Source organism: Vanacampus margaritifer, chromosome 12 (assembly GCF_051991255.1).
Source record: "Vanacampus margaritifer isolate UIUO_Vmar chromosome 12, RoL_Vmar_1.0, whole genome shotgun sequence".
Classification (NCBI taxonomy): domain Eukaryota; kingdom Metazoa; phylum Chordata; class Actinopteri; order Syngnathiformes; family Syngnathidae; genus Vanacampus; species Vanacampus margaritifer.
Genome location: NC_135443.1, coordinates 7420753 through 7446453, shown reverse-complemented (window position 1 = coordinate 7446453; position 25701 = coordinate 7420753). Strand labels below are relative to the sequence as shown.

The 25701-nt window shown below is 37.7% G+C and overlaps 3 protein-coding genes across 3 annotated transcripts; all 3 read left to right on the top strand.

The window, feature by feature from the left end:
- The first annotated feature begins 63 nt into the window (after positions 1-63).
- Positions 64-13361, top strand: LOC144061404 (lymphoid-specific helicase-like). Its single transcript, XM_077581833.1, has 17 exons — positions 64-198; positions 278-319; positions 426-653; positions 2476-2658; positions 4001-4144; positions 4365-4561; positions 5903-5996; positions 6104-6265; positions 7273-7415; positions 7530-7674; positions 9150-9233; positions 10514-10633; positions 10731-10847; positions 10992-11151; positions 12070-12166; positions 12255-12331; positions 12686-13361. Exons 1-17 carry the CDS (start codon positions 88-90, stop codon positions 12772-12774), a joined length of 2193 nt encoding a protein of 730 aa, XP_077437959.1. The 5' UTR covers positions 64-87; the 3' UTR covers positions 12775-13361.
- Positions 13362-14722: 1361 nt separating this feature from the next.
- On the top strand, positions 14723-18261 carry calhm3 (calcium homeostasis modulator 3). Its single transcript, XM_077582511.1, has 4 exons — positions 14723-15009; positions 16815-16942; positions 17031-17158; positions 17790-18261. Exons 1-4 carry the CDS (start codon positions 14723-14725, stop codon positions 18222-18224), a joined length of 978 nt encoding a protein of 325 aa, XP_077438637.1. The 3' UTR covers positions 18225-18261.
- A 2416-nt stretch (positions 18262-20677) lies between these two features.
- LOC144061771 (calcium homeostasis modulator protein 2-like) lies at positions 20678-25137 on the top strand. Its single transcript, XM_077582510.1, has 3 exons — positions 20678-20822; positions 20968-21570; positions 22900-25137. The coding sequence occupies exons 2-3, from the start codon at positions 21019-21021 to the stop codon at positions 23323-23325; spliced, it is 978 nt and encodes a 325-aa protein (XP_077438636.1). The 5' UTR covers positions 20678-20822; positions 20968-21018; the 3' UTR covers positions 23326-25137.
- The last annotated feature ends 564 nt before the right edge of the window (positions 25138-25701 follow it).

The following is a 25701-nucleotide window of genomic DNA, read 5'->3' as shown; positions in this document are numbered from 1 at the left end:
ACTCCGATTTCCTCCCACATTCCAAAAACATGCATGGTAGGCCAATTGTCCACTCCACATTATCCGTAGGTGTGATTGTGGGTGTGAATGGTTGTTCATCTATGTGTGCCAAGTTTTGTTTTTGTTTTTTTCAAACCAGATAAAAAGAAGAGAGCAAGAGAAGATGACTACAAAATTGCTGATGTCATGTCTAAAGAAGTATGGTCCCATTTGATTCTTACTACATTTTTCGTGTTAGGTTTTCTTTTTGAATTTTGCTTTCATTTTTTTTCTGCAGGAAATCATGTCACAGGCTAAGAGAGTGAAAGTGGAGGAAGCGGTAATATGTGTTGCTTTTTTTACTTTAGACCTCAACTTTTCCGATTTCAAGATGAGATGTCAAAGTCTGTTTTGTTGAAACCGTTGTGTCTTCAATTTCATGTTAGGAAGCGGCCCCAGCCGAGAAGAAGCTGGATGCCAACATTATCGAGAACATGAGTGATACCAACCAAGACATCAAGAACCGTTTGACGGAGACGGTGCGAGACAATGCCAAACATCTGCTGGACCCTGACAGGAAGGTGAACGGAGAGGCAGTTCCTGCTCAACAACCACAGCTCTTCACCGGTGGGGTCATGAGGTGGTACCAGATCGAGGGCATCGAGTGGCTTCGAGTGAGTAGTTTCAGCCTGATTGAAGAAGTGACGCTTTAATGGCTTTCCCCCAAAAAACCTTTGCTGTCTTTTGTTTTTGAAAGTGCATTTAAATCTTCGATGGCAATTTGAAGAAGCGTTTTAATCTTTAACTCGCCTCATTCAGTATCTGTTTTCATAACTTATTTGCATAGTAATTGAATCATTATGTAATCATACGCACTTGCATATTGCATAACATTTTCCCCTGAAAATTGGAACTAAAACACTTGTCACTGTTGGTGTCCATTGGATTGGCCACCATTTCAACATTTGATTTTTAGCTTAGAGATTACTTTTGAAAATGCACCGTGTGTGTGTGTGTGTGTGTGTGTGTGTGTGTGTGTGTGTGTGTGTGTGTGTGTGTGTGTGTGTGTGTGTGTGTGTGTGTGTGTGTGTGTGTGTGTGTGTGTGTGTGTGTGTGTGTGTGTGTGTGTGTGTGTGTGTGTGTGTGTGTGTGTGTGTGTGTGTGTGTGTGTGTGTGTGTGTGTGTGTGTGTGTGTGTGTGTGTGTGTGTGTGTGTGTGTGTGTGTGTGTGTGTGTGTGTGTGTGTGTGTGTGTGTGTGTGTGTGTGTGTGTGTGTGTGTGTGTGTGTGTGTGTGTGTGTGTGTGTGTGTGTGTGTGCGCGTGCGCGTGCGCGTGCGCGTGCGCGTGCGCGTGCGCGTGCGCGTGCGCGTGCGCGTGCGCGTGCGTGTGCGTGTGCGTGTGTGACCACAAAAGTCTGCAGGAAAATGTAGTGTTCGGTGGGATGTGGAAGCGACACAGGCCTTCTCCTCTGTCATTTGTCTTTGAGTGTATCCCTCCTGTCGTCTTCCAATTGGGCGACAAAAATGCTCAGCTTGTGTTTAGTCTGACCACAGCATTACAGACGCTCCCCACCTTACGAACGAGTTACGTTCCGGACGATCGTTCGTAAGGTGAATTTGTTCGTAAGTTGCTTCAGTGCTATATTTTGTATTATAATTTATGTTTAAAGCCTATATAAGTATATTGAAGGTTTATATAAGTATGTTTAAGGCTTGTACAAGTAACCTACATTGGATTGTACTGAAAAAAACTTTTAATAAAATGGAGAGAATACGTACAGTACTGTACTGTACTACGTATGTTAGAGAAAGAGAGCGAAAGACACACACACAGTATGTACATGTACGTAATAAGATAAATAAAATGAAGTTTAACTTACTTTTGGAAGATGTACTCGATGCTTAAGGAGATGATGGAGGAGGATTTTATATCATGAGAGATTCTTTGTCGTCGCTGGAATCGGCTTCAAAAGTTATTTCCTCCTTCATGGGGACCGGCGTTTCTTCCTCCTCCTCCTCGACACGTTGCTGAGCCTCCAATGAGCTCTCACAGCGCCAAGCGTCGGTATTAGCGGCGGAAAGAAGCACTACGCGCAATACAAAAATCTAACTTACAGCATCTCTTTCCGAATATTTTTCGACATACTGTACGCGCAGAAATGTTCGTATGTACCGTTGTTCGTAACTCGAATGTTCGTAAGTAGGGGAGCGTCTGTACAGTGCTTGTGTTAGTGGGAGCATTAAAAACGTATGCTCTCACATGACCATGACCAGCTGAAATTCTTAATATTCGTACATGCTGAAAAACAAGTGGCCATTTTGGTCGCAGACCCGAGCAATGATTTCAAGGTGAAACGACTTTCATACTGAAATTTACTTAATGTTCGATCTTATTTACAGCACTTTGTTCCAGCTGTGATTTTTTTTTTAAGTCTCTATATTTAAAAAAAAGAAAGAAAAAAAAAGAAGTATAAGTTGAGTTTCTGCCTTGATGCCAGATGTTGTGGGAGAATGGCATCAACGGGATCCTCGCTGATGAGATGGGACTTGGAAAGACAATCCAGTGTATCGCACACATCGCCATGATGCTTGAAAAAAAAGTCATGGGCCCGTTCTTGGTGGTGGCGCCACTCTCCACTCTGCCCAACTGGATCAATGAGTTCAAGCGCTTCACACCAGAGGTAAGAGGGTGGTCTACTTGGCTACATTAATCACACTGTTAAATCTTTCATTTCTTGCTTATTAAAAGTGGATTGTTTCAAACGTATGGAATTTGATAGTGCTAAAGTTTGTGTTGATGTGTTAACGCCGTTTGTCTTTGAAGCAATGAAGTATGTATGTCAAGGAATTTTCTACTTGGCTTGTGTTTGGACTCTCATGCAACAAAAGTAACCAAATAATTAATGGTAACGCTCTACCACATTTAGCTTCTAAAAATTCCTGAATGGTATAACCTCCACACAACCTCGGTCTCTCACTAACACTTGATTATTGATCATTAATTGCCCAGCCTTGGGTTGGATTATGTGTTTTGCCTTTGGGGAAAACAGATGCATTTGTTACAATGCGGAAGTACTATAACTTCCTAATTACAGTGGGCACAATCATTAAAGACAAGTTCCCAAGATATGAGCACAATTAGTTTCCGAGAGGTTGTTTGTCATAAATCGATACAATTCAAATTAAATCTGTAATTGCCATTTGAGGTCATTTAAAAAAAAAAATAAACAATGTGGTGCCAAAGAAAAGGAGACGCAGGAGGTGTCGCAAAATATTTGACTGCTTTTCACTTCGCCAAAAATCCATTTTTTTTTATCAAATAGAACATATATTGACGAGAGATTTGTAACACGAATAAAATCAGCCCTAGTTTACTTTTATTTTAGCACACAGGTCATTTTCAACACGAGTCAATACATTTTTTTATAAATATGGTCCCACCCACAGTCCACTCAAAAATAATGGAAAACATTTTCTAGTTGCCAAACCTCAGCCTCATTTCAGGGGCTCGTAAAATATGCCCATATTTGGATTTCCTGACTGAAACCGTTCATGTCGCCCGTAGTCTTGTCAGTCAATTGTATGCTTCAAACTATAGTAGAACTTGCACTCTCGGTTGCGTCAGGGAAGTAGGATGTGTGTGGAGTCCGTAGTCTTGTGTTGCCCATTCGTTCAGACATTTTCTGTTGCATGTCCCAATTACTAATGGTCATGGTACTCTCAAGGGTTACAATAACTTATGAAAATGCTCGATATTCTAATACTGCAAATTCAATGAAATTCCAAATTACTGACCAAACTAACTCTTGTCAGCTAACTCTTCTGTTCACTGCCATGACATTAGGGTGAGCGGTGCACCAGAACAGCGACGCCCTTTTGCATTGCAGAACTCTGAAAAGTCACGATACCAATCAAATATCAACTTTGGTTGATCATTACAGCCCACAAATACACAGTATATTTTCAAAAAGTAAAATCATTCATCCTAATTTCCTTTTTGTCCCGATGTCATCTGTCTCCTAGGTGTCTGTACTGCTTTATCATGGCCCGCAAAAAGAGAGGGGCAAACTGCTGAAACACATGCGCAAATCCCAGGGATCCCTCAATATGTGTCCCGTCGTCGTCACCTCATTTGAGATTGCCATGATTGACCGAAAGTACCTTCAGGTATCATCTATTTTCTGTCTTCTTCAACTGCTTCAAACATTTAATCAATGTACTGTACTACAAATGATGGTTACTAGCTAAATGGAAAAACACATTTCTACTTTTATCTGTGATCTTGACTGAGATAGACGCACCATTTAAGTTGTCTTCTTTTTTTTTTTCGTCATTTAAAAGTATAAACTTACCAAGTTCACACCTGTCCCCCCCCCCTTTTTTTCAGCGCTGTCAGTGGAAGTACTTGATTGTCGACGAAGGCCACAGAATCAAAAACCTCAACTGTCGACTAGTGCAGGAGTTGAAGATGTTGCCCACCGACAACAAGCTGCTGCTTACCGGGACTCCACTACAGAACAACTTGGCTGAGCTCTGGTCTCTTCTCAATTTCCTCTTGCCTGAGGTCTTTGATGACCTTAAGAGGTAAAAGTTCTACAATAGTACAATTGAATTCTCAGCAGTTCAGCGTTGAACAGTAAGCAGTTTAAAAATGTAACTCTTTGACTGCCAAAAACGTTAAATAACGTTTAGTAAAATCCTATGGAGGAGTGCCAAAGACGTTAAAAGACGTTTGTTTCAAAACAGAGGTGAAACTAACCATTTTCTATTGTTGATTACTGAAAAACGGAATAAGGTAGAAACAAACTTTTTTTTTCTGATGAAAGATGAGAGTCCAATCTTTCATTTGGTAGTATGTGTGTTTCCACAGTCCAAACACATAATTTTCTATGGACCTTGAAAGATCAGTCAAAATGCTTAAAATCGGCTGGCACCCACGGCATCCCTTTTCTGAAAACGTCTGGCAGTCAAAGAGTTAATGGACTAGAGCAAACCTGGGCAAAGTACGGGCCACACCTGGCACCCTCCGCCATCTCTCTGACTGGACCTCACAGTCTGTATAGAGTAGCAATAAAAAAGAATATGGAAGTGCTTATATTTCAAAAGCTAAGCTGTTCTTTGTATGTGCCAGTGTGTGGCCGGTACAAGTTGTCAAGAGAAACCTTTGTCTTCAATGTCGGCAACTTTTTGACCTGTCTCTTGGACTAATTAAAAAAACAAAAAAACAGCAACAGCTTGTGATAATGCGAGCAGTGTTAGTAACTTGCCTCTAAAGGATTTAGGAGTCCTAACGTTGAACGCCGAATATGAGTTACATGGTAGTTGGTGCTAAAACTGTCACACCTTTTTTTTATTTTTTTTTATATAAATGTTGATTCAATTGTGATATAATGTAAATGTGTACACCCCACTCAGGTGAACTTCATTTAATCGTCTCTAAAAATTGGTATGAACATTCTTTTTGCACAAATTGCTGTTCTCTAAGGTCTGTAAAATCCAACAAGTGTTTAATCTACATTTGCTGGCTCAATTACCATTTGTATTTTAAACGGTACTCTTTATTCTGCTGGTTATATTTTGACATCATGAGACCTAACAATTGGAAACGGTCTACCAATAAACTATGCTAAAATCTTAAACCATTAGTCTTACCTTTTCAGATTGTCAATATTGATGCTACTGTAGCTGTAAGAGCGTGTTGAGCGTTGGCCCTTTAAGAGTGTTTATTTTGTCAAATTATCCAAGGAAGTAATGAAAAGCTGGACAATTTGTAAATGCCTTGTGAGGTCACAAATGAAATAATTTACCATTTGAAATTGCATTGAATGCACAATGAGGTTTGTTTTGTGTGTTTTATTTGACCAATTTGCTGCAAAATCACACTGATGACAATAGTAATGTAACCTCTTTGTTATTATTGCGTAGCTTTGAGTCTTGGTTCGACATTGACACAATCGGCGAGGCAGAAAGTGTGGTGGCTGCGGAGCGCGAACGCAACATCCTAAGCATGTTGCACCAGGTTAGTCCCCAAACAAATGTACCTCTGTACTCCAAATTTAACCGATACCGTTTTTTAGATTGCATTGTCTTGTCGAGTTCAGACTATTGTCCTTTTTATTGTTTTAGATTCTGACTCCGTTCTTGCTGAGGAGACTGAAGACTGACGTGACTCTGGAGGTTCCTCCAAAGAAGGAGATAATCGTTTATGCCCCTCTGACAGCCAAACAAGAAACCTTCTACACTGCTGTGGTGAACAAGACCATTGCAAAAGTGCTTGGCCAGCATAAGGTATCTTTTTTAATGACTTTTAAGGACTGTGGACTATTTTGGAACCTTTGCTACGTACATCTAAACGTTAACTGGTGTTATCACTACATGAAAACTGGTAGTAAGTTTGTCAAAAAGCTTCAAAATAACCAATTTTTTGGACGCTCATGGCAAGAACCAAAAAGACGCGAAACGTAAGAAGCTTACGCAGACCATAAATACGTTTGATTGGACTAAATACCGTCAGTGGTGGAAGACACTGGGTTGCGCTCTTTCACTTGGAGCACCTTGTCACAAATTCACAGACCGTAGCCTTGCCGGAGCTCCACCAGGCAGTATACTAGGAATATTCAAATTTCTCTTCCATGATAGCATACGGCATCATTGATTATCTTTGAGGTTAGTCCAAACAAGACATTTGCCAACATCTGTTTTTACGTTGGAAAATTGTGTTCAAAGCTTTTTTCTGACATTTTACAGACCAAACCAGTAAATGAATCCTGATTTAAGCATTTGAGCACTGTTGATTTGAAGTCCTGTTTTTTTAATAAAAGGATGGACATTTAAAAAAAATAAATAAATCTGACTCATTGATTATTAAAATAAGTTGCAGCTCTGAAATAAATTGAAATTTTTACCAGCTAATTCATGTGGTTGGAATCTGTATCGGCAGATATGACTTGATTCATGGATGCATGCGTGTTTTTGGAATGTCACTGGGGAAACCTAAACAATCATCAGTTCAACATCTACGCTCCAACCAGTTCTTTTAATGGATATTTAAACCAAGAGCTCTTGCCTGTTATATAAACAAACTAACCGCCAGTTCACTGTGTTACTTAGGTTTGATTATGGTTTACTAAATTACTTACTAATTGTGCGTTTTTAAAATTGCAATTGGTTTTCATTCTTACTAAAAACCAAAGTTTTAGAGAGGCTTTTCTTACTGCCTATCAAACACATGCTCGCCAATAACAGTAGTAGAAACAAAAAAAAATATTTATTTATTTTTTTGTGCTTGTTTTCAGACTGAAGCAGCTGTGATTTTGACACCGGATGGCAGACCAACGCGTCGCAGTCGAAAGATGGTAAACTACGGTGAAACAGAGGATGATACACCTTCAGGCTTAGAGCAATATCTGGAAAAGCTCCAAAAAGAGCAGGCGCATAGGTCAGGAAAAATAACTTCAGTCTTCTATAAAGTGTAGTCATTATTAGTGTGTTGGATCCAATAACATGTTGTGCCAGTCATATGAAGTTGCTCCCCACGTCCTCCTCCTGTCAGCTCCTCCCCAGTGCTGGACATCCGTTGCCCTCTGGATGCTCAGATCAACCTAAAGATGCAGAATATTCTCATGCTGCTCAAACGATGCTGTAACCATCCTTACCTGGTTGAATACCCACTGGATCCAGCCACACAAGATTTCAAGGTAGAATACATTCATGTTTAGATGTTGTTGTTGTTGTTTTTGCCTGATGGGTACTTGCAAGAGTGTTCAATGTGAATACATAATTGAGATTTATCAAATAGCTGCCAATTTGACAGAAAACACTATGCTGTAAAAAAAAAATATTTCACTAAAGTCTTAGAAAAACTTTCCGCTGTTTTGGACTGTAGGATACCTTTATCTCCAAACTTGTGTTTGCTAGGTGACCTAACAACAACTGACTTGCCACATAAACAATTTCAATCTACACTTGTAGCCCTTACTATCGCTAAAAAAACAATTCTTGTTAACTGGAAAAATAAACAAACTCTGAATATCGACCAATGGTCTAACCTCCTCATAAATCACATTTTAATGGAAAAAATATCTGCCTCAAATAAAAACCAAATATCAAAATTTATAGAAACATGGTCTACGTATATAGAATTTTTTAACCTAATTCCGGTTACTTAATTCTGTCTGTTAGCGAGAGCCACTACATCGTGATAACTTACATTGATGTTTCTGCATTTGGCAATTTATTATTATATTATATTATTAGTATGGGATTTTTTTTAATGGGCTTTAGGTAAACTGATGAATACACACACGCACGCACACACACACACACGCACATACACATACTCACCCACATACAAAAAAAAAATGTTTATATATATATATATATATTTAAAAAAAAAAACATTTATTATTTTTTTTTTTAATTGATTTGTTTGTTTTTTTAAAAGAAAAAAAAAATATATATATATATATATTTCACTACCTCAAAATATAGTTCTGATTGCTTTTATAGTAAACCACCTCAATTTTTTTCTTATTGATGTTTCCTATGTGTTTACCTCAAACAACCAAAAATGATGTCATTGTGGCAATTTTTGTATGACGTATTCTTTCATTTGTGTTATTTATCATTTATTTGCATGTTTGAAAGTGATTGTCTTTTTTTTTTTTTTTTTTATTAATAATTTTATTTGGTTATGCTAAAATATTTTTCTATGCATTTTTAAAGGGGTTTTTTTTGTGTTGTTTTTAATCTCCGCGGCATCAAAAATGCAGTTGCATGTTGATTAATTACTCTTAATTCTTATTCCAAAATGCAATATTAAAGCACAGTGTTTGGACTAGTGCTGGCACCTACAATGTATTTAGTTTTTAAAAATTGGGCGTTTACAGTATAGTTTTTTCCCCTTTAAACGCATCCTGTTTGGCAACTTAGTTGTCCATTACGGTGGCTATGTGTACTTTGGAACAGTTTTCCTGTGCCGCGGAGTTTGATATAGCCCTTCTGTTGACATCAATATTTATAGTAATGCCTGTAAAAAGAACAGGGTTTGAGGTAGAAGAGACAGAATAGAACAATCCAGGCTACCTTCCAACCAGGAAATACATTGAAATTAAAGTACATTGAAAAAAAAATAAAAATCTCTTGACATCTCCCCTCCCCATTCTTGATGCAGATTGATGAGCAGCTGGTACAGTGTTCTGGGAAATTTCTCATACTTGACCGGCTTCTGCCTGCACTCAAGGAAAGAGGACATAAGGTAAAACAAGGTCATGGTTTGGATAACAGCGCTTGTGCTGTCTGTTCTAGTTTTCCTGTAAAAATAAAACCGAAAAAAATATCTCTTGTCGAACACTAATTGACGCTTAAAGGAGAGATGGATTTCACCCTACATTTGTCAGGTTATACGTAACATAATTAAGTTAAAGAATTTTATCCAATCAACACGTGCTTTTCCTTTGCTGTACAATTATTTTCTCCACTGCTTCCAACTGAATCATGTTCCACTCCTTTTCCCAATTCTTCTTCAATATACAGGGATGTGATTTTTCCGCTAATTCGCGGAATTCCTTTTTTTTTTATCTCCCCCCCCCCCCCCCCAAAAAAAATTCGATTTTTATTTTTTTATTTTTTTTATTTATTTTTTTTAGTAGTTCATTGTGTATGCACATGACTCCGACAGATAACATCTTCTGCTATAACAAAGACATTTGTGGTATGCTCTAATATGAGTTACTTTTCATTTGGTCCTGATACAATTATTTGTTCATGAAATTTGAACCCCTCAACATTATTTATGTGTTAACTTAGTAATCACATTAGTTAGATATGATGATATTCTCAGTGATAGTTTTTAAAAGCAAAGGCAGTCCAATGTTTTTGAATGTGACTGATTTTGAGTTGACTAAAACTGCCATTTTATATGGGATAGTTCAATATACATTGACCTAGCTGGGTGCCAGCGGCCCCCAGACCCCCGGCTAAATTTTCAGATAATTGCACTTTGGTCAAATCACATCCCTGAATATACCGTATGTTGTGTCCACCCCTGCTAGACCCTGGAACAACTACTTTACATTGCTAAAACACGATACAAACCCTTTCAGAAATCCAAAGTTTAAAATGATTTAAATTGGCAAAGATGAGGAGAAAGACTGTATTTAAAGCTAATAGTGTCTTTGGAGATGGATAACCTTTCCATCTCGGTGTTGTGGTCACGGTTTGTTTGGTAAAACGTGAAATGGAGGATTCTCAAATAATTCTATTAAATGTATTTTTTTTTTTTGTTATTTTATTATTATTTACATATTTGTATTAATCAGAAATGTATCTTTTTGACTATTCATAACCATGCCAGCAGTCCAATAGTGATGGCAAATGGTATTGATATTGGATGGCAAAAGGTGCAATAAAGCTGGAGGTGGAGTAAGTAAGTCTCAAGTGAGGGAAAATAAATCAAGCTCTAATACATGAAAATATTTTAATTGATGTCTTTTAGCGATTGTTCACTTCATATAAAACTTGACTGTTGTTGTTAAGGTACTCATCTTCAGTCAAATGACCTCCATCTTGGACATTCTAATGGACTATTGCTATCTGCGTGGCTTCCAGTACAGCAGATTGGATGGCAGCATGTCCTATGCTGATAGAGAAGAAAATGTGAGTTCAAATAAGACCACTATAAAGGTGCAAATGGTATTTCTTTAGAAAGGATAAAAGTACTAACCCCGCTACATTTTTTTTTTTTCCCTTCCAGATGACAAAGTTTTCCAAAGACCCAGAGGTTTTCATTTTCTTGCTCAGCACCAGAGCTGGAGGGCTTGGGATCAACCTGACAGCTGCTGACACTGTCATTATTTTCGACAGTGACTGGGTAGGTCAACAAGAGGGGGAGTCTTATCTTTTTGGAGCCTTGAGATGAGGTTCACATGCCAGTGGTATTCCTAACAACCATTTCCCTGGAACTGAACACAGTTTTACATTCTGGGTATGAATTTGAACATGATTTTGTTCTCAGAACCCCCAGGCAGACCTGCAGGCCCAGGACCGCTGTCATCGCATCGGGCAAACGAAACCGGTGGTGGTGTATCGTCTGGTCACAGCAAACACCATCGACCAAAAGATTTTGGAGAGAGCCTCGGCGAAAAGGAAGCTGGAACAGATGGTCATCCACAAGAGTGAGTCCATTTGTAAATCGGCACGAGCAGATCTTAAATAGTGGCAGTGGCTATCATTGTGCCAAGCAAACAAATCTGTTCATTATGGCAGTTGATTTCTTATAGATACGTATGTCATCTCACATTTATTAACTCATTCGGTCCCAGCCATTTTCACCGAAGCAGCCTTCGCTCCCGGTTGTTTGACTGATTTTTGCGAGGGCCACAGAATATTGTTCTATTGCTCTAAAAACATGGATGCTACCAAAATAAAGATTAGCGTCTCTTCTTTTATTTCGTTTTGCAGAAATTTGCATCACGGCCCTGGCTGATCTCTTATACTCTGCTGCCACCTGTTGGCCGTTTTTTTGTAATAACTACCATTCCTTTAAGCGACCTCTCCACGTCAGAAGCTGAATCCGAGCCTTCTGTATGCTCTAGCATAAAAAATTTGAAAAAACATATTAAATACGTTTTTGGGAGTGAAGGACAAAGTATTATAAAACGTATTAAAACAAAGAAATTGATAAATAAGTTAATATATTGAAATATTGAATAAAACTAGCAATTTTATTAACTCTTTGACTGCCAGACGTTTTCAGAAAAGGGATGCTGTGGGTGCCAGACGATTTTAAGCATTTTGACTGATCTTTCAAGGTCCATAGAAAATTATGTGTTTGGACTATGGAAACACACCTACTACCAAAACAAGATTGAACTCTCATCTTCCATCAGAAAAAAAAAAGTTTGTTTCTACCTTATTCCGTTTTTGAGTAATCAACAATAGAAAATGGTTAGTTTCACCTGTTTTGAAAAAAAAACGTCTTTTAACGTCTTTGGCACTCCTCCATAGGATTTTACGAAACGTTATTTAACGTTTTTGGCAGTCAGAGTTAATTCTTTATTTCTTTTTGTGACTTTTTTTTTTCTTTTATCCAGATAAGTTCAAAGGTGGCAGGGCAGAGTTGAACCAACCTAAAAGCTGCATTGATCTGGATGAACTGATGGAGCTGCTCCGCGCCAGGCGCACTGAGAAGTAAGTCGTTGTCATATAAAGTACCTATTAAATGCTTTTCTATACCGTTTGTCACGTTGGCTGTCTTTTATTTTTTTTATCTGTCCAGGGAGTTGAAATCATCAAGCGGGCAGGTGATCAGCAATAAAGACCTGGAGTTTTTATTGGACCGTAGTGACTTGCTGGGTAGGTACTCAAGAATTAATTTTAGAAGGAATTATTTTATACGTCTAAAACTCTCCCAACAAAGAAAGCAGTGTGTTGAATTGGCCGATTTATATAATTTGCTTCACAGATCCACACAATTAAGAAGTAAAAGACGGGCAACTAAAAATGTACTTGGTGATAGTTAAACGAAGCATCCAGTGTGGCTTAAGTGAAATAAATGATGGATGCTGTAAATCCAAAAAAAATGTAATTGTATGTTTTAGAAATGCAACATTTTAGATAGAGAACAATTGTTTTCGTTTCAAACACCGCAAGAATGAAATGAAATACGGTTGTGTTTTTCTGATGAAATGTAACCTTGTGGAATTCCAGACAAAGAAAAAAGGGGAACGAGGAAGGAGAAGGTTGGAGTCTTCCGGGTCATGGACAGCGCTCAGTCATCAGACATCGCCTTGACTTAAAAAGAGTATTGTCACTTCCATTACATTCCCTCAGAAGTCGACTGAAGCAATGCTCAGGTGACTTCCGACTGCTGTTGCGTTGAAGAGTTCAAGAAGACGCTGTTAAAATATGATCTACTGTTTGTAGGCTGTTTTATTGTTCAACTTTAATGTTGACTTGATTTGATTGTACTCTTGCTTTTACTTCCAACTGACACTTTTTTTTTTTTTTTACCCGTTGAACTTTATTCCTTCTGCCTCACTTGATTCTCAACTCATGCTGCAGTGCACTCTGAAAGCAAAGAATATTCACACACTCTATGCAGCATTTACACCTCAGGGCACCTGTGAAATCCACAACAGTCATATTTGCGTTAAAAGGGTCGTGTGTTGACTGGCAAAATCAAGATTCCTCCTTTAAAGTTTTATAAAGATTATTTCTTAGTTATGTGTTACTACTGTTTTCATTTGGAAGCCTTTTGGTGCCATCTGATTTGTAAAGTATGTTTAGTGAAAACGACCCATTTGTCATGTGACTTTTTTTTTTCAAAAAATATTTTGGCTGTACTTACTTTCTTTTTCTCCAATAAAGTTGAACTTTGGTAGAATTTTTTTCACATTATTCAGTAAATTGCCATTGACGAAAACTCCACCAAACCTGCGACCCATTGACTCCCGTAGACTTGCATTCTTCATCTGAAATGTGTGTTCAGGTCTTGTTTTTTTACTGGACGTTTCTCCTTTCACTCAAGTCCAATTTATGATTGGTTTCGGGTCTGGTGATTGATTTGGCTAGCCCTTCCACTTTTCCACCTGATCAATTCCTTTGTTGATTTGACTTGTTGCATGATGATTTTTCTCCTGATAAGTTTGCATGCATTTTTCTGTGACTTGCCAGACATTATTTTTGAAACTTCAGAATTAATTATTTTGCTGCTATCGTGACCATCTGATTATGATTCAGTAAATATCCTGCAAATAGCAAAATTCCACGTATAATTGATGCCCATTGAAATGCATTGGGGGGTGTTGTAACGCCCCTAAAAATTCTACAAAAAAAAACCCCGGTTTGCACCCATCTAAAAAAAAAAAAAGTATTCAGTTTCACTGTAGTAGAAGAAATATTAAAAATTTGCTCTGCCAAAGTAAATAAATAAATATAATTTTTTAAAATAACTAATATTAAAATAAAATAAAAACATTTTAATTAACAAAATAAAATTAAAACAAAGAAGATAGTTTTTAATAAATTGAAAACTGACAAAGTAAATCTTGATGTTTATATATTGAGCTTAAATCACGCAATTTATCACATCAAGAGTATTTCTCCACAGCTGGAACTGCCCGCTGGAAAGAATTAACAGTTTGACGTAGTGGTCACTGTGAGCACAAAATCTTTGGGAAAAGCCTACAAGAATTAAGTTTATTTAATTACTTAATGAATCAGGCACTTAAATGGTGGCAGATGTGTGCTGACTCCCATTCAACATGCGTTAGAATGTTTGATTTCCTCTCTTGAAAGGATTTTTTGGAAAATGAATCAATTGAGTTGTACACATTATAGGTCACATTAATGGTGGGAAAAGATTTTGTAATGGTCTAATTGTTTTATACCACATAAAGCCGGCCTTTGAAATGGGGGTGTGTAGACTTATCCACTGAACATAATGTACAACGTTGTATGCAGAAGGCAAAGCAAGTACAGTGCTTCTGTTGCAGCTGTCTTTCTTTGTGAGCTTTTATATGAATGCAAAAAGGCAAAGGTGTGGTCACATTGTTCAGCTGTCAGGTGATTCTTTTGTACCTCCCACCTGGCAAACTGCAGAAAAGGACTCAACGACTCGTACCTCTGTGCACTGAATGGAAGCCGCTGATTTGCCTTTAGGATCAGGAAATATTTGCACACATGCACCCCCCCAAGTACTAGTCTCATCTTCTAAGGCGGCAGCTGTTGTTTAAATTTTAAATGATGGAGCGTCTGAAGTTAATTTTGCAGTATTTCCAATCAAACTCCGAATCAATATCCAACGGGATTTGTATCGTCCTCGCCTTGGTTAGTGTCAAACTTTACACCAGCTTCGACTTCAACTGCCCGTGCCTTCCGCAGTACAACAAATTGTACTCTTTGGGAGTGATGGTCGTTCCGCCCATTATCCTTTTCTTCTTGGGGGTCCTGGTCAATCGACATACGGGCGTCATGATGGATGAGTGGATGAGACCTACTGGGAAACGGTCGAAAAATCCAGCTGTGGTCAAGTAAGTCCAACTTTTTATATTCATCATTAACTGCAATGAATGAATGAATCTTTATCATTGCATGTGCTCTATGCACAGAGCAACAAAATTGACTTAATAGATATCCCGAACCGGTCCCAAAAATATGAGATCTTAGATGAGAAAGGAAGGAAGGGTGAACAAAAAATATATACGAATATTCAGAAAAACAGAAGAAGAAAAAATTCTGAAAAACGGTAGGAAAAAAAATATTTCTAGAAAAAAGAGGGGGGAAAAAGTAAAATAAATAAATAATCGACCTCTGAACTTTAAGTGACTTGTTGCAGACTCGCTAATGGCAGACAACTTTTCCTCATACCTTCAATATGTCAATTGATCGGCATGATTTTAGTAAGCTAATAGTTACGTTTCTACGGAAGCGTATTGCATGCGAGAAAGTGTCCGCCAACAAGTAACTTGGAGTTCAGAGGTAAAAGAAAAGAAATTTAATACAAATTAAAAAAAAAAATATATATATATATATATATATATTTTTTTTTTTAATAATTTCCCCCATTTTTCAGAATATTTTTTTCTGTTTTTCTGATGAAAATTCCCCCAGTTTTTCAGATTTTTTTATGACAAGAAAAAAATGCAGTAAAAATATATTCAGAAAAACAGAAAATTTAGAAAACATTACACACACAAACAAAGCGCCCCCCCCCCCCAAAAAAAATGTCAGAAAATAAGGAGTTTTGTTTTTGTTTTGTGAATGAAATACGCTTCTGTAGTATATTGTATTGTTGTTTGCTCTCTAACCTCTGAGGGAAAAACAGTTGTAAAAATATTTTTAAAAAGCTGAAAAATATTTATTTTATAAAACAGGGCAACATTTCGCAGAAAAAGATAAAAAAAATTAATTATTCAGAAAAACGGAAAATATATATATTTTTTAATAACAGAAAAAATACTGTACTCAGAAAAACAGGGAAAAAAATTGCCAGAAGAACGTTTCTGTCTGTATTATACTGTATTGTTGTTAGCTCGAAAAACAGTAAAAAAAATAAATCTGAAAATATTTATTTTATAAAACAGAGCAACATTTCGCAGAAAAAGATAAAAAAATTAATTATTCAGAAAAACGGAAAATATATATATTTTTTAATAACAGAAAAAATACTGTACTCAGAAAAACGGGGGGAAAAAAATTGCCAGAAGAACGTTTCTGTCTGTATTATACTGTATTGTTGTTGGCTCAAAAAACAGTAAAAAAAAAATAAAAAATCTGAAAAACTCCGGGAAAAAAAATATTTTAAAAAATGCTCAGAAAAACGGGGAATTCAATAAAACAGAAAAAAAAATTAACTCAAAAAATGTAACAAAAGCAAAGCCCCCCCCCAAAAAAAAAATTGTCAGAAAATTTATATATTTTTTTCAAAGTGAATGCAACCATAACCCAATGACTAATATAAATTAATATCAAGGAAATCACGACAGCAGAACCCGCAAAACTGATGTGGTTTTTAAGCTGGGATTCTTAAAAGGAGGTGGACGTCATTTATGGACTTGAGCAACTTTGAACAATATGATTCAGTTGGTCTTACTGTAAATTTAATTTCTAATTGAATTTTAAAGTCTTGAATTTAACCTGCCTAAGATGATGTCTTTTTTTTTATTGTCTTTTTAGAGGGACCATCTAATTATTATTATTATTATTATTATTATTATTATTGCAATTTCAATGCCTGCAGTCACACTAGTGAGGAGTCTTGTCTGTTTGGATTTCACTCCTAACACAAACAACAGAATGTGAAGAAAAGAGCACAAATATTCGTCTCTCTCCGCAGATATTTATTCTCTGCCATGATCCAGCGGGCCATGCTGGCGCCAATGGTGTGGATCCTTGTCACCTTGCTGGATGGGAAAATATTTATCTGTGCCTTCAGTGTGAGTGTCGATCCTGTACTCTTCCCAGGTACTGTACATACCGACAGTAAACATATGTTGAAATTAGTATTTGTTTCTGTTGTATGTGGTAGATCATATTTGCATAATGCCCTCAGGTATGCCCAACAACACTGGACTGGATGTGATCAAAATAATGGCCAAAGTGCCCTGCAAGGAGGACATCATCTTCAGGAATCGCTCTTTCCACAAAGCAGTGTCTCGTTATGTTCGCTGCTATTCACAAGTAATCGTCAACATCCGTTTACACCCACATCATTTATTTCCAGCACAAGTCATTGAATGTCATTTCTGTCACAGAGCCAAAATTCCAAAGGAATGAATTCATTGAGCATTCACAGCATGATGAGTTGTATTTCTGGTTTTAACACAAAGGTTCTTACTTCAGTGGTGTATTTCCCAAAGCAAGTTTAGTGAAAACCCTGGGTCAAGAAACCCTGAAATGTGGGAAACTCTGCGTCTTCCGTTTCAGAAAGGGAGGTAACTGAAACCAGAGGGAAAAAGGTAACTCTAGCCTGTTTCATAAAAAGAGGTCATAGGCGTTATTGTGACCATTTTTTGGCTTTTTGTTGGTTCTGACCAAGCCATTTCAAAATAAAATACTGCCCACGGGTTAAGATCTCGGTCAGTTACCTTAGTAACATGTTCCATGAACCAAACCTAGTCGGTTGCAGGTTTTTCACAATGAACCTCGAGGTTTTCTATGTCCCCGCCTCCTTTCTGCCACACACGACATTTCATTTCCTCATTCATAAAGTTAACTGTTTGAAATGGAATTGTTAACCCATTATCAGGAAAATTCATTACATTTCTTTGTAGCATCATTATTACTAATACTGCATTCCATTCCTTTCAAGGCAGTTGGCTGGTCCATCCTCCTTTTCCTGATTGTACTGGGAGCGCTAGGGCGACTCATCAAGCCTTGTTTTGAAGACCACGCCACCTTCCTGCAGACGCGCTACTGGAGCAACTACCTTGACGTGGAGCAGAAGCTCTTTGACGAGACCTGTGTCCTCCATGCGCGAGACTTTGCCCGGACGTGTGTTGTGCAGTTCTTCGAAGACATGAGGGAGGATGTTGAATTCTGTCCTCCTCAATTCGCTAAACACCCGACAAAGGACTGGGAAGAGGAAGAGGTGGAGACACTTCATGGGTTAACAAAACAAGAGCAAGTGGACAACTTGATCAAAAAATGGTACTTCAGTAAACCTGAACTGGATGTAACAAAAGCTGCCTACAGAACCAGGATGTGTGTTACCTGCAAGGACGAAAGGAGAAATCTACTATTCTGATGTATGGACCTTACTTGTGGGTAAATGCTAAGTGCCGTAATACTGTACACATGGAAACAGAGGTGGCAAATCCAGGTCCATTTGCCTTTAGCCCCCTGTGCTAGCAAGCTAGCTCCCTAGCAGCTAACTGGGAACCCTGCGAGCTAGCTAGGGAACTTGCTAGCTAGCATCTGGGGCTAAAACCAAACTGTGGCAGGGTTTTTACTGGACCTGGATTTGGAAAAATGGAAAAATATTACTTAAAAACTGTTAGCTGGTTGTACTGTACTTGTCTGATGCTCTTCTTGAAATTTTAGACTAATAATTAGCTGCTTGTGTTATTTCACATTGCTTTAGGAAGGTGATGAAGAAACATGATGAAGACATCCTCATAACATTAAATGTCGAAAGACTTAGCACATAACAGGTGCTCTTCAAATATGGCAGGCAAACAATGTTGATAAAAAGCATTTTTAACGAAGCGATTAATCGTCATTAAAAACTCATTCAAACCCGAAAACGTATAAATACACTTTTTTTTTATGCAAGAGCATACAGAAGGCTTTGATACAGCTTCTGATATGAAGAGGTGGCTTAAAGCAATGGTAGTTATTGGGAAAAAAATAAGAAAAAATCGGCCAGCAGGTGGCAGCAGAGTATAAGAGATCAGCCAGGGCCATGTTGCAACAAGGTTTTTAAATAATGATGAAACTTAGCTATATTCTAATGCTAATTGCTTCAAAACGGAAAAACAGATACAAATATACTTTTTTTCTTGCTGAAAGAGACTCTAATCTTTCTTTTAGTATGTGTTTTTGTAATGTTTTTTTTTTATAGCCATAGAACACAATATTCTGTGGGCCTTGCAAAATCAGTCAAAATCCAGTAAAACAGCCGGGAGTGAAGGGGGTGGCTTCAGTGAAGATGGCTGATGTAGTTAATCTGATTTAATACAATCGTTTGACAGCGCTAGTTATTACAGAAGTGCAATTGTAACCTGCTAAACTCATTCCATAACCAGATTGAGGATCATTTTGCTATTGGAACGAACACCCAGCAATGTCTACTTGTTGAGGTCAATCTGAAGAATTTTTGAGTTATTTCTCCATCTTGATCATTCGATCCACTTTTTGCTGTCCACTTGTTGCCACTGTTTAATAAAGAATTTTCCCCACTGTGGTACTAATAAAGCGTTATTCCATCTATTCTATTCCAGGCACAGCAACTCATATGACACAAACGCTTTGAATAGGTGAAGGCGCACCGGTCTTGTCATTTTGCATATATGGGAGATCCACCCACAGGTTCCCGTGGAAACATGCAAAACGGCATTTGAAACTTAATTCAAAAGTTTTGGTTTATTGCTCTGACAGCAATTCTGCATTTAGTCAAATGTTCATAATGTGAACATTTTCGATACATTTTCTCTTGAAAAATATAAATACGCCATCTGAGAGATGGTATGATTTAGCCCAGCTCATGATCCAAATCATATGACATAATGTGGCAAATGTGGCAAAGTCATGAGGTATGATTCCTCCTTTGTGTTAGTAGTATTGTACATACATAAATACATTTTTTTTAACAGTGTTATTTTAACACTGTCAGAGTAATTTTCCTTGAGTGTTGGTATTATGTTTCGGTTCAGTTTTTTTTTTTTGGGGGGGGGGGGGGGTGGTTAACACTGACACTAGTGCAATACACTCATAAGTGTTTAAACACCAGAGTTAAGTTGTGTCAGTGTCATCCATTTAATTCTGCCAAACAAGTGTAGAGTACTTTCAACACTACAGATTTTTAACACTATACAGTGTTGGAGTAACATTGGTTAAGTGTGAAAGAAGTAACACTTGGGAAAAGTGTCAAATTTTACACTCATTGGTGTGGACACAGTTAAACACTTTTCTAGTGTTAGATTTAACACTCTCAGTGTTAATCTAATTGCGGGGATTTTGTTGTGTAAGGGCACAATAAAAAAAAAAAGAAAAACTCAGTTACTGTCATATGTAACCATATGTATAGATTTGAAGTAGGAGATACATATTTTATTGCATTACTCGCTGTAATCCCTCAAGGGGTAATTCAACTCATACTCACTGTAGAGCTTTTTGTGTTGCTCACCGCAGAGAAAACCTGAGATGTCAGCGTGAAAGGGGGGTGGGGACAGTTAGGGCGTAGGTGATCTTTGGATTGTGCACTCCACATATCAAATAAGTACATTTATAATTTTAATCCTTGATTATTTTTTTTTAATTCCTGGAAAACTACAAAACCATTTTGTTAAACTATTGCATTCAGTGAGCAAGCTTTACCAGTTCCTGACTTGGCTGTGTTTGCACATGTTTTCACTTGTAGACCTAGTTTTTTTTTTTGTTTTTTTTTCTTTCCACTGGGAGGAAACCAGAGGGCAGGTCTTTGCTGTGAGTCATCACTGGTGCCCACAAAGCTCGCACAAATTCAAAGTTGAGCTCAGAATGGGGAGGAAGACTTGAGTTAGAAAAGTACACGTTGTTCAGTTTTTTGTTGTTGCTTTTTTTGAGAGCCCATCTTCACAGAAGACATCGCTAAATGGATTATAAAAGCTCAGTCACATGTTTTGCCTGAGGACACTGGAAGCCTGTAAGTTTGCATGACTGACTTTATTTTTATGATTCTGTGTTGTGCCTATTTCATACTTTAAAATACTGGATTAAATGATGTGGTTTTAGAAGAAAACTTTATACATTATACTTTTAATGTATTCATCTTTGTTTTCTCTTTTTAGCTTGACCTTACTTCAGCACAGCTTCAGTGATCTTACCCCAGCATCCCAAACATGGCCGCTTATGCCCTTGTCACGGAAAACTTTAAGTTTGCGTCTCTCTTCTTCAAGAGTAAAGATGTGATGATTTTTAACGGTATGATCGCTCTGGGCACTGTGGCCAGCCAGACGGCATACAACGTTTTTGCTTTTGAATGTCCATGTTCCCCTGGGAGAAATTACTACTATGGCATAGCTGCCATCGGTGCTCCGGCGTTGGCATTTTTCATCGTTGGAGTCATGTTGAACAAGAGAACTTGGGACCTAGTATCGGAGTGTCGCCTCAGGAGGTTCCGGAAACTGTCAACAGCAGCGGCATTTGCAGTTTTGGGAAGTATTGTTGGTCGAGCCGTGGTGGCACCCTTGACATGGACTGTTATATCCCTGCTGCAGGGTCTGGCGTACACGTGTGCCTTAAGTGAGTTTACTGATCCCGCCTCCGTCAAGGGCTTCCCGCCTGGTTATAATTCAGAGGCCATGGCAAAGTTCCCTTGCAAGGAAAGTGTTCCTACAGAGCTGCAAGACTTTTGGGCAGAAATTGACCGACGTCTGAAATATGAGTCACAGGTAGTAATAGTACACCACTTTTTTTTTTTTTTTTGGACTGATACCGATACTCAAATCTTCACTACTCACTGATACCATTAGTACTTATGATACATAAAATTTCCCCAAAAACAATGACAGATATATTTTTTAAAAATACCTATATATCCCAATTATAGCAAATTATATTTTTTTAATTTGCTCATAAAAGTCATTTTGCATAGGGCACACAAATAAAAATGATTTCAAAATATATGTCTATTTATATGTATAATGAAACAAATAATACAATGGTCAGAGGGTGGGAAAAAAAGCCCCAATCAAAATATGTGGTTGTACAACTTCTATTTTAAGGAATACAGTGAAGTGCAATTAATTCAATTCAATACAATAGTGTTTCAAGTAATTTAGTCATATCTACCATGTTAAGAATTCCTCAAACTGTTTAGTGTGTGATGTTTAATTATATCTTGTTTTGAAATCCATGCTTTTAATTTGGAAGGCTACTCTGTATTTCCGTTTCCTGTTTCACGTTCTCTTGTCATTCATCTCATAGCAGTGCAGTAGTCGATAGGTGGGTTTGTATTCAAATTTTCAAGAAATGCGAAAATAAAACGGAATGGAAACACTTGAAATGTGAAAAACGACCCAAAAAAAAAAGTTTTTATGCTTAGAGGGGGTGAATTTTGAAAAACAGAAATATTTTTGGGCTTAATAAAAGCAAATATGAATGCAGTTTTAGATGGAAAACAGCAAAGAAACGCTAGGGTTTATCAAGAATTACAAAAGCAAAATCATACGACGTCATCGTACAGCGCAGTCGCTTCCTGTTTTTCTTCTTTGAAATTACTGGTGGATCACATCTCTATGGTGTATACCGCCACCTACAGCGGCGGAGTCCCCTCTCAATATAAGAACAGATAGAAACGGGCATAAATTGCATGTCCATTTTGCGCATTGTCAGTAAATTTGCACCCAAAAAATTAAACAATTGGATGGAAACCCCACTACTGACGACATACTATATAATTTACAAAGATCTGTCTGCACTTCAAAGTAAATTAAATTGTTGAGTACAACTGAAGATTCTCTTACTGGAGCCCCCTGTGGCGGTCAAGAAATGCAAAATTTCCATTTCAGCCTTTAGTTCCTGGTATCGTTACTCGCCCATCCCTAGATCCTTCTAGAAATATTTGGTTAATAAAAATAGTGCTCTGATGTGAGAACAAACTGAATATTTAGCAGTAAATATTTATGAGACAGGATGACACTGTAGATGGACATACTCTAAGTTGCAAACTTTGCCACACCTAACAATTGTCTGACTGAATTATTATTTGTGTTTTTCAGCTCATTGGCTGGCTGGTGGTTGCCGGAATGTCTTTGATGGTGTTCATGGTGATGTGTACAAGACACTGCTCCTCGCCCCTTGGGTACCAGCAGGAAGAATACTGGTCCAAGTATCGTGCCAACGAAAAGACCCTCTTTCATCGTACGGCCGCTGTCCATGCCCAACTCATGGCCGCAAAGTATGTTAAGAGCTTCTTCGGTTTCGTGGCTTTGGAGAACGATGAGAAGGAACATGTTGCCGAACACGAGGCCGCAGCCAGTCCCATCTGCAGCACAGAGTGGAACAGAGTGACTGGTGTCTACCTTTACAGGGAGAAGAATGGGCTACCGCTATACAGCAGACTCAATAAATGGGCCACATACACCGGGGAGAATAAGGAGGATTTTGATAAAGAAATGGATGTACTTGACAGTCTTATGACATAGCATAAACCAGTCACTGCAACCAGACGTGTTTCTTTTTAGAGCGTTGCTATGCTACCTTTGTTGACTTGTTTGTCAAGTCTTTGAAAAATGCCTGCAATTTACTTAGTTGATTCAGTCGGTCAATATGAAGGCAGCTAATCACTCTAATGTCGTTGAGACTCAGAAGCTGTGTTTTAAAGACATTCTCTGCTTTTGTATTTGGAAATACAGTATTAAAACATTGCAATTGTATTCACTACAGGGTCTATACATTAGCAATATAGTCATACGCAAACATTGGCAATATTTGTTTTTGTTTTAGCAATGCTATAATGGGGTATATGCCACGGAGGAGGAAGTTTCTGTTTCTGGTTGCTGTTTCCGGCACTTTTTTTTGGGGGGGGGGGGGGGTGTTGGGACGCCGCTTGTGTGTGGCAGGATTGCCCGGAAACGGCGTGGATGTGTGACTACAGAAGTCGTACATCCGTGGCATCTACCCCTTAGGGAGTATTTATAACAAGAATTTTGTCATGATCCATGTTGTTTTGGTTTGTATTTAGATTCCTTTCATGTTATGGCTCATCTTCTTGTGGTTCATGTCTGTCTCGTTCAGGGTTATTCTAGTTTTGGAATTTTCATTTTAGTTAGTTGTTATGTCGTTTTTTTTTTTGTTTTTTTTTTTGTTTTAATTAGTTTTTAGAGTGGTTCTGTTAGTTTTTGTTATATATATAAAAAAAAGAGTTTAATTTTAGTTAATTTTAGTATTAGTTTTTGTTTAAAAAAAAAGTGTATCACTTGTGCGTAATATTTAATAAAAAACATGGTAAAATGAAAAGAGTAACACATTTCTTACCTAGCATTTCATTTCGGCTGAGTTCAGCTGAGGCACAGGTGGCCAAAGTCCAGCACACAAAATTGTCGCCTTGGAGTGACGTCATCTGAAAGTGCTTTTCTGTTGGCGGCTGTTAGATGATGTCACTTCTGTGTGACACACTTTCAAACATCCTTATTCTGGCTAATATTGAAATAAATATACTTAAAATCACATTTAAAATCATCCCCAAAGGCTCACGCATTAAATTAATAACGGTACCAAAGACTAAAACAAAGGACTTTTTGCTATGATTGTAGCTAGTTTTGTAAACATAAAATGTAGTTTGAGTTAGTTTTTTTTTTAATTCTACTTTGTTAATGAAATTGTTTTTTGAATTGCAGTTTTAGTTTTTTCGTTAGTTTTTGTTAACTGAAATAACCTTGGTCTCGTTATAGTTTAGCGTCCACCTGTTCTCGTCAGCACCTGTCCCTTGTGTCTACCAATCGGCTGTCTCAGTCACTTTTGTTGTCCAGGTGATTCTTGTTGTCTCGTTAGTTAGCTTGTATTTACTTCCCTTTTTCTGGTCATTCCTTGTTGGATCATTTGCGTCTGCTTGTGTCTGTTATCGGTTATCACATTTCTAGGACAGTCATGTTGGGTCTTGTATCATGTGTTTGTTTGTTTGTGACTTTGATACTGGTTTATGGACTCCTTTTTATTTTTTATTTTGTGCAACCCTGCCTGGCTTTGCCTGCTTTCCTGCACTTGGGTCCTCAATCCCTTGCCCAGTGTTACAAATACTATTCAGTGGGGTTCAAAAATAGCTAAGGGTAATAATATTTTTGTTGTGCATTTGTTTTTAGTTAGACTATTTACTGGTTAGTGGAAAACAACAAGCAGACGGGTATTTAGATTCTCAAGGGTTGATGGCAACTGATGCCATAGTTCAAAATGTGTGGATGTGTAAATTCCTGTATCCACCCCTTAAACAAGCACAAAAATAAAATGTCTTACCTTTGTCTTGTGCTACACAAGTTTTGTGAATATATATGCAGCTGGTTCCTCACTCAACTTTTTTTACTAACGTGTCCTTTTAAAGACTGTAATTAGAGCTAAGCTTCTCCTAAAATGTTTAATTTCACATGCGTGGCCACTTCAGACACCCAAATATTTGTGTTCAAACATTAAAAAGTCAATTTTCAATAATGTGTCCCCTTAAAAATGGAAAATCCAGATTTGGGACAACAACACTTTTTGTAACTGACTCACTCGTGATGTACTGTGTGGTCAGTGTCTTCAAACAATCTTTTAACTTTAATTACGAATGAAGAAGGGGGATAAATGCATAAAGTATATAAAAGCAGTTGCCCATGAAGAGGAATTATTTAGTTTTCACTGAGAAGAAGTAAAACGTGTTATTCCAATATCAAAGTAACAGGGTACATGTATCTAAAAAAGAGGGTATAACTTTACATCGAGCACCAATGGACAAACCACGAATACCCTTTTATCACGAGTCACAAGTATGCAAGATAATCCAAACTTTTCATATCAGAAGTGAGTCAGACCGGATGAGAGGTTTG

Bases quoted from the DNA above. Each gene is read 5' to 3' on its own strand.
- LOC144061404 (XM_077581833.1), top strand. From the start codon at position 88: ATGGTTGTTCATCTATGTGTGCCAAGTTTTGTTTTTGTTTTTTTCAAA. The intron at 4,562-5,902 runs GTAAAAGTTCTA...ATTATTGCGTAG, and splicing joins GTCTTTGATGACCTTAAGAG to CTTTGAGTCTTGGTTCGACA. The intron at 7,675-9,149 runs GTAGAATACATT...TTCTTGATGCAG, and splicing joins CAGCCACACAAGATTTCAAG to ATTGATGAGCAGCTGGTACA.
- calhm3 (XM_077582511.1), top strand. From the start codon at position 14,723: ATGGAGCGTCTGAAGTTAATTTTGCAGTATTTCCAATCAAACTCCGAA. The intron at 16,943-17,030 runs GTACTGTACATA...TAATGCCCTCAG, and splicing joins CGATCCTGTACTCTTCCCAG to GTATGCCCAACAACACTGGA. The intron at 17,159-17,789 runs GTAATCGTCAAC...ATTCCTTTCAAG, and splicing joins ATGTTCGCTGCTATTCACAA to GCAGTTGGCTGGTCCATCCT.
- LOC144061771 (XM_077582510.1), top strand. From the start codon at position 21,019: ATGGCCGCTTATGCCCTTGTCACGGAAAACTTTAAGTTTGCGTCTCTC. The intron at 21,571-22,899 runs GTAGTAATAGTA...TGTGTTTTTCAG, and splicing joins GTCTGAAATATGAGTCACAG to CTCATTGGCTGGCTGGTGGT.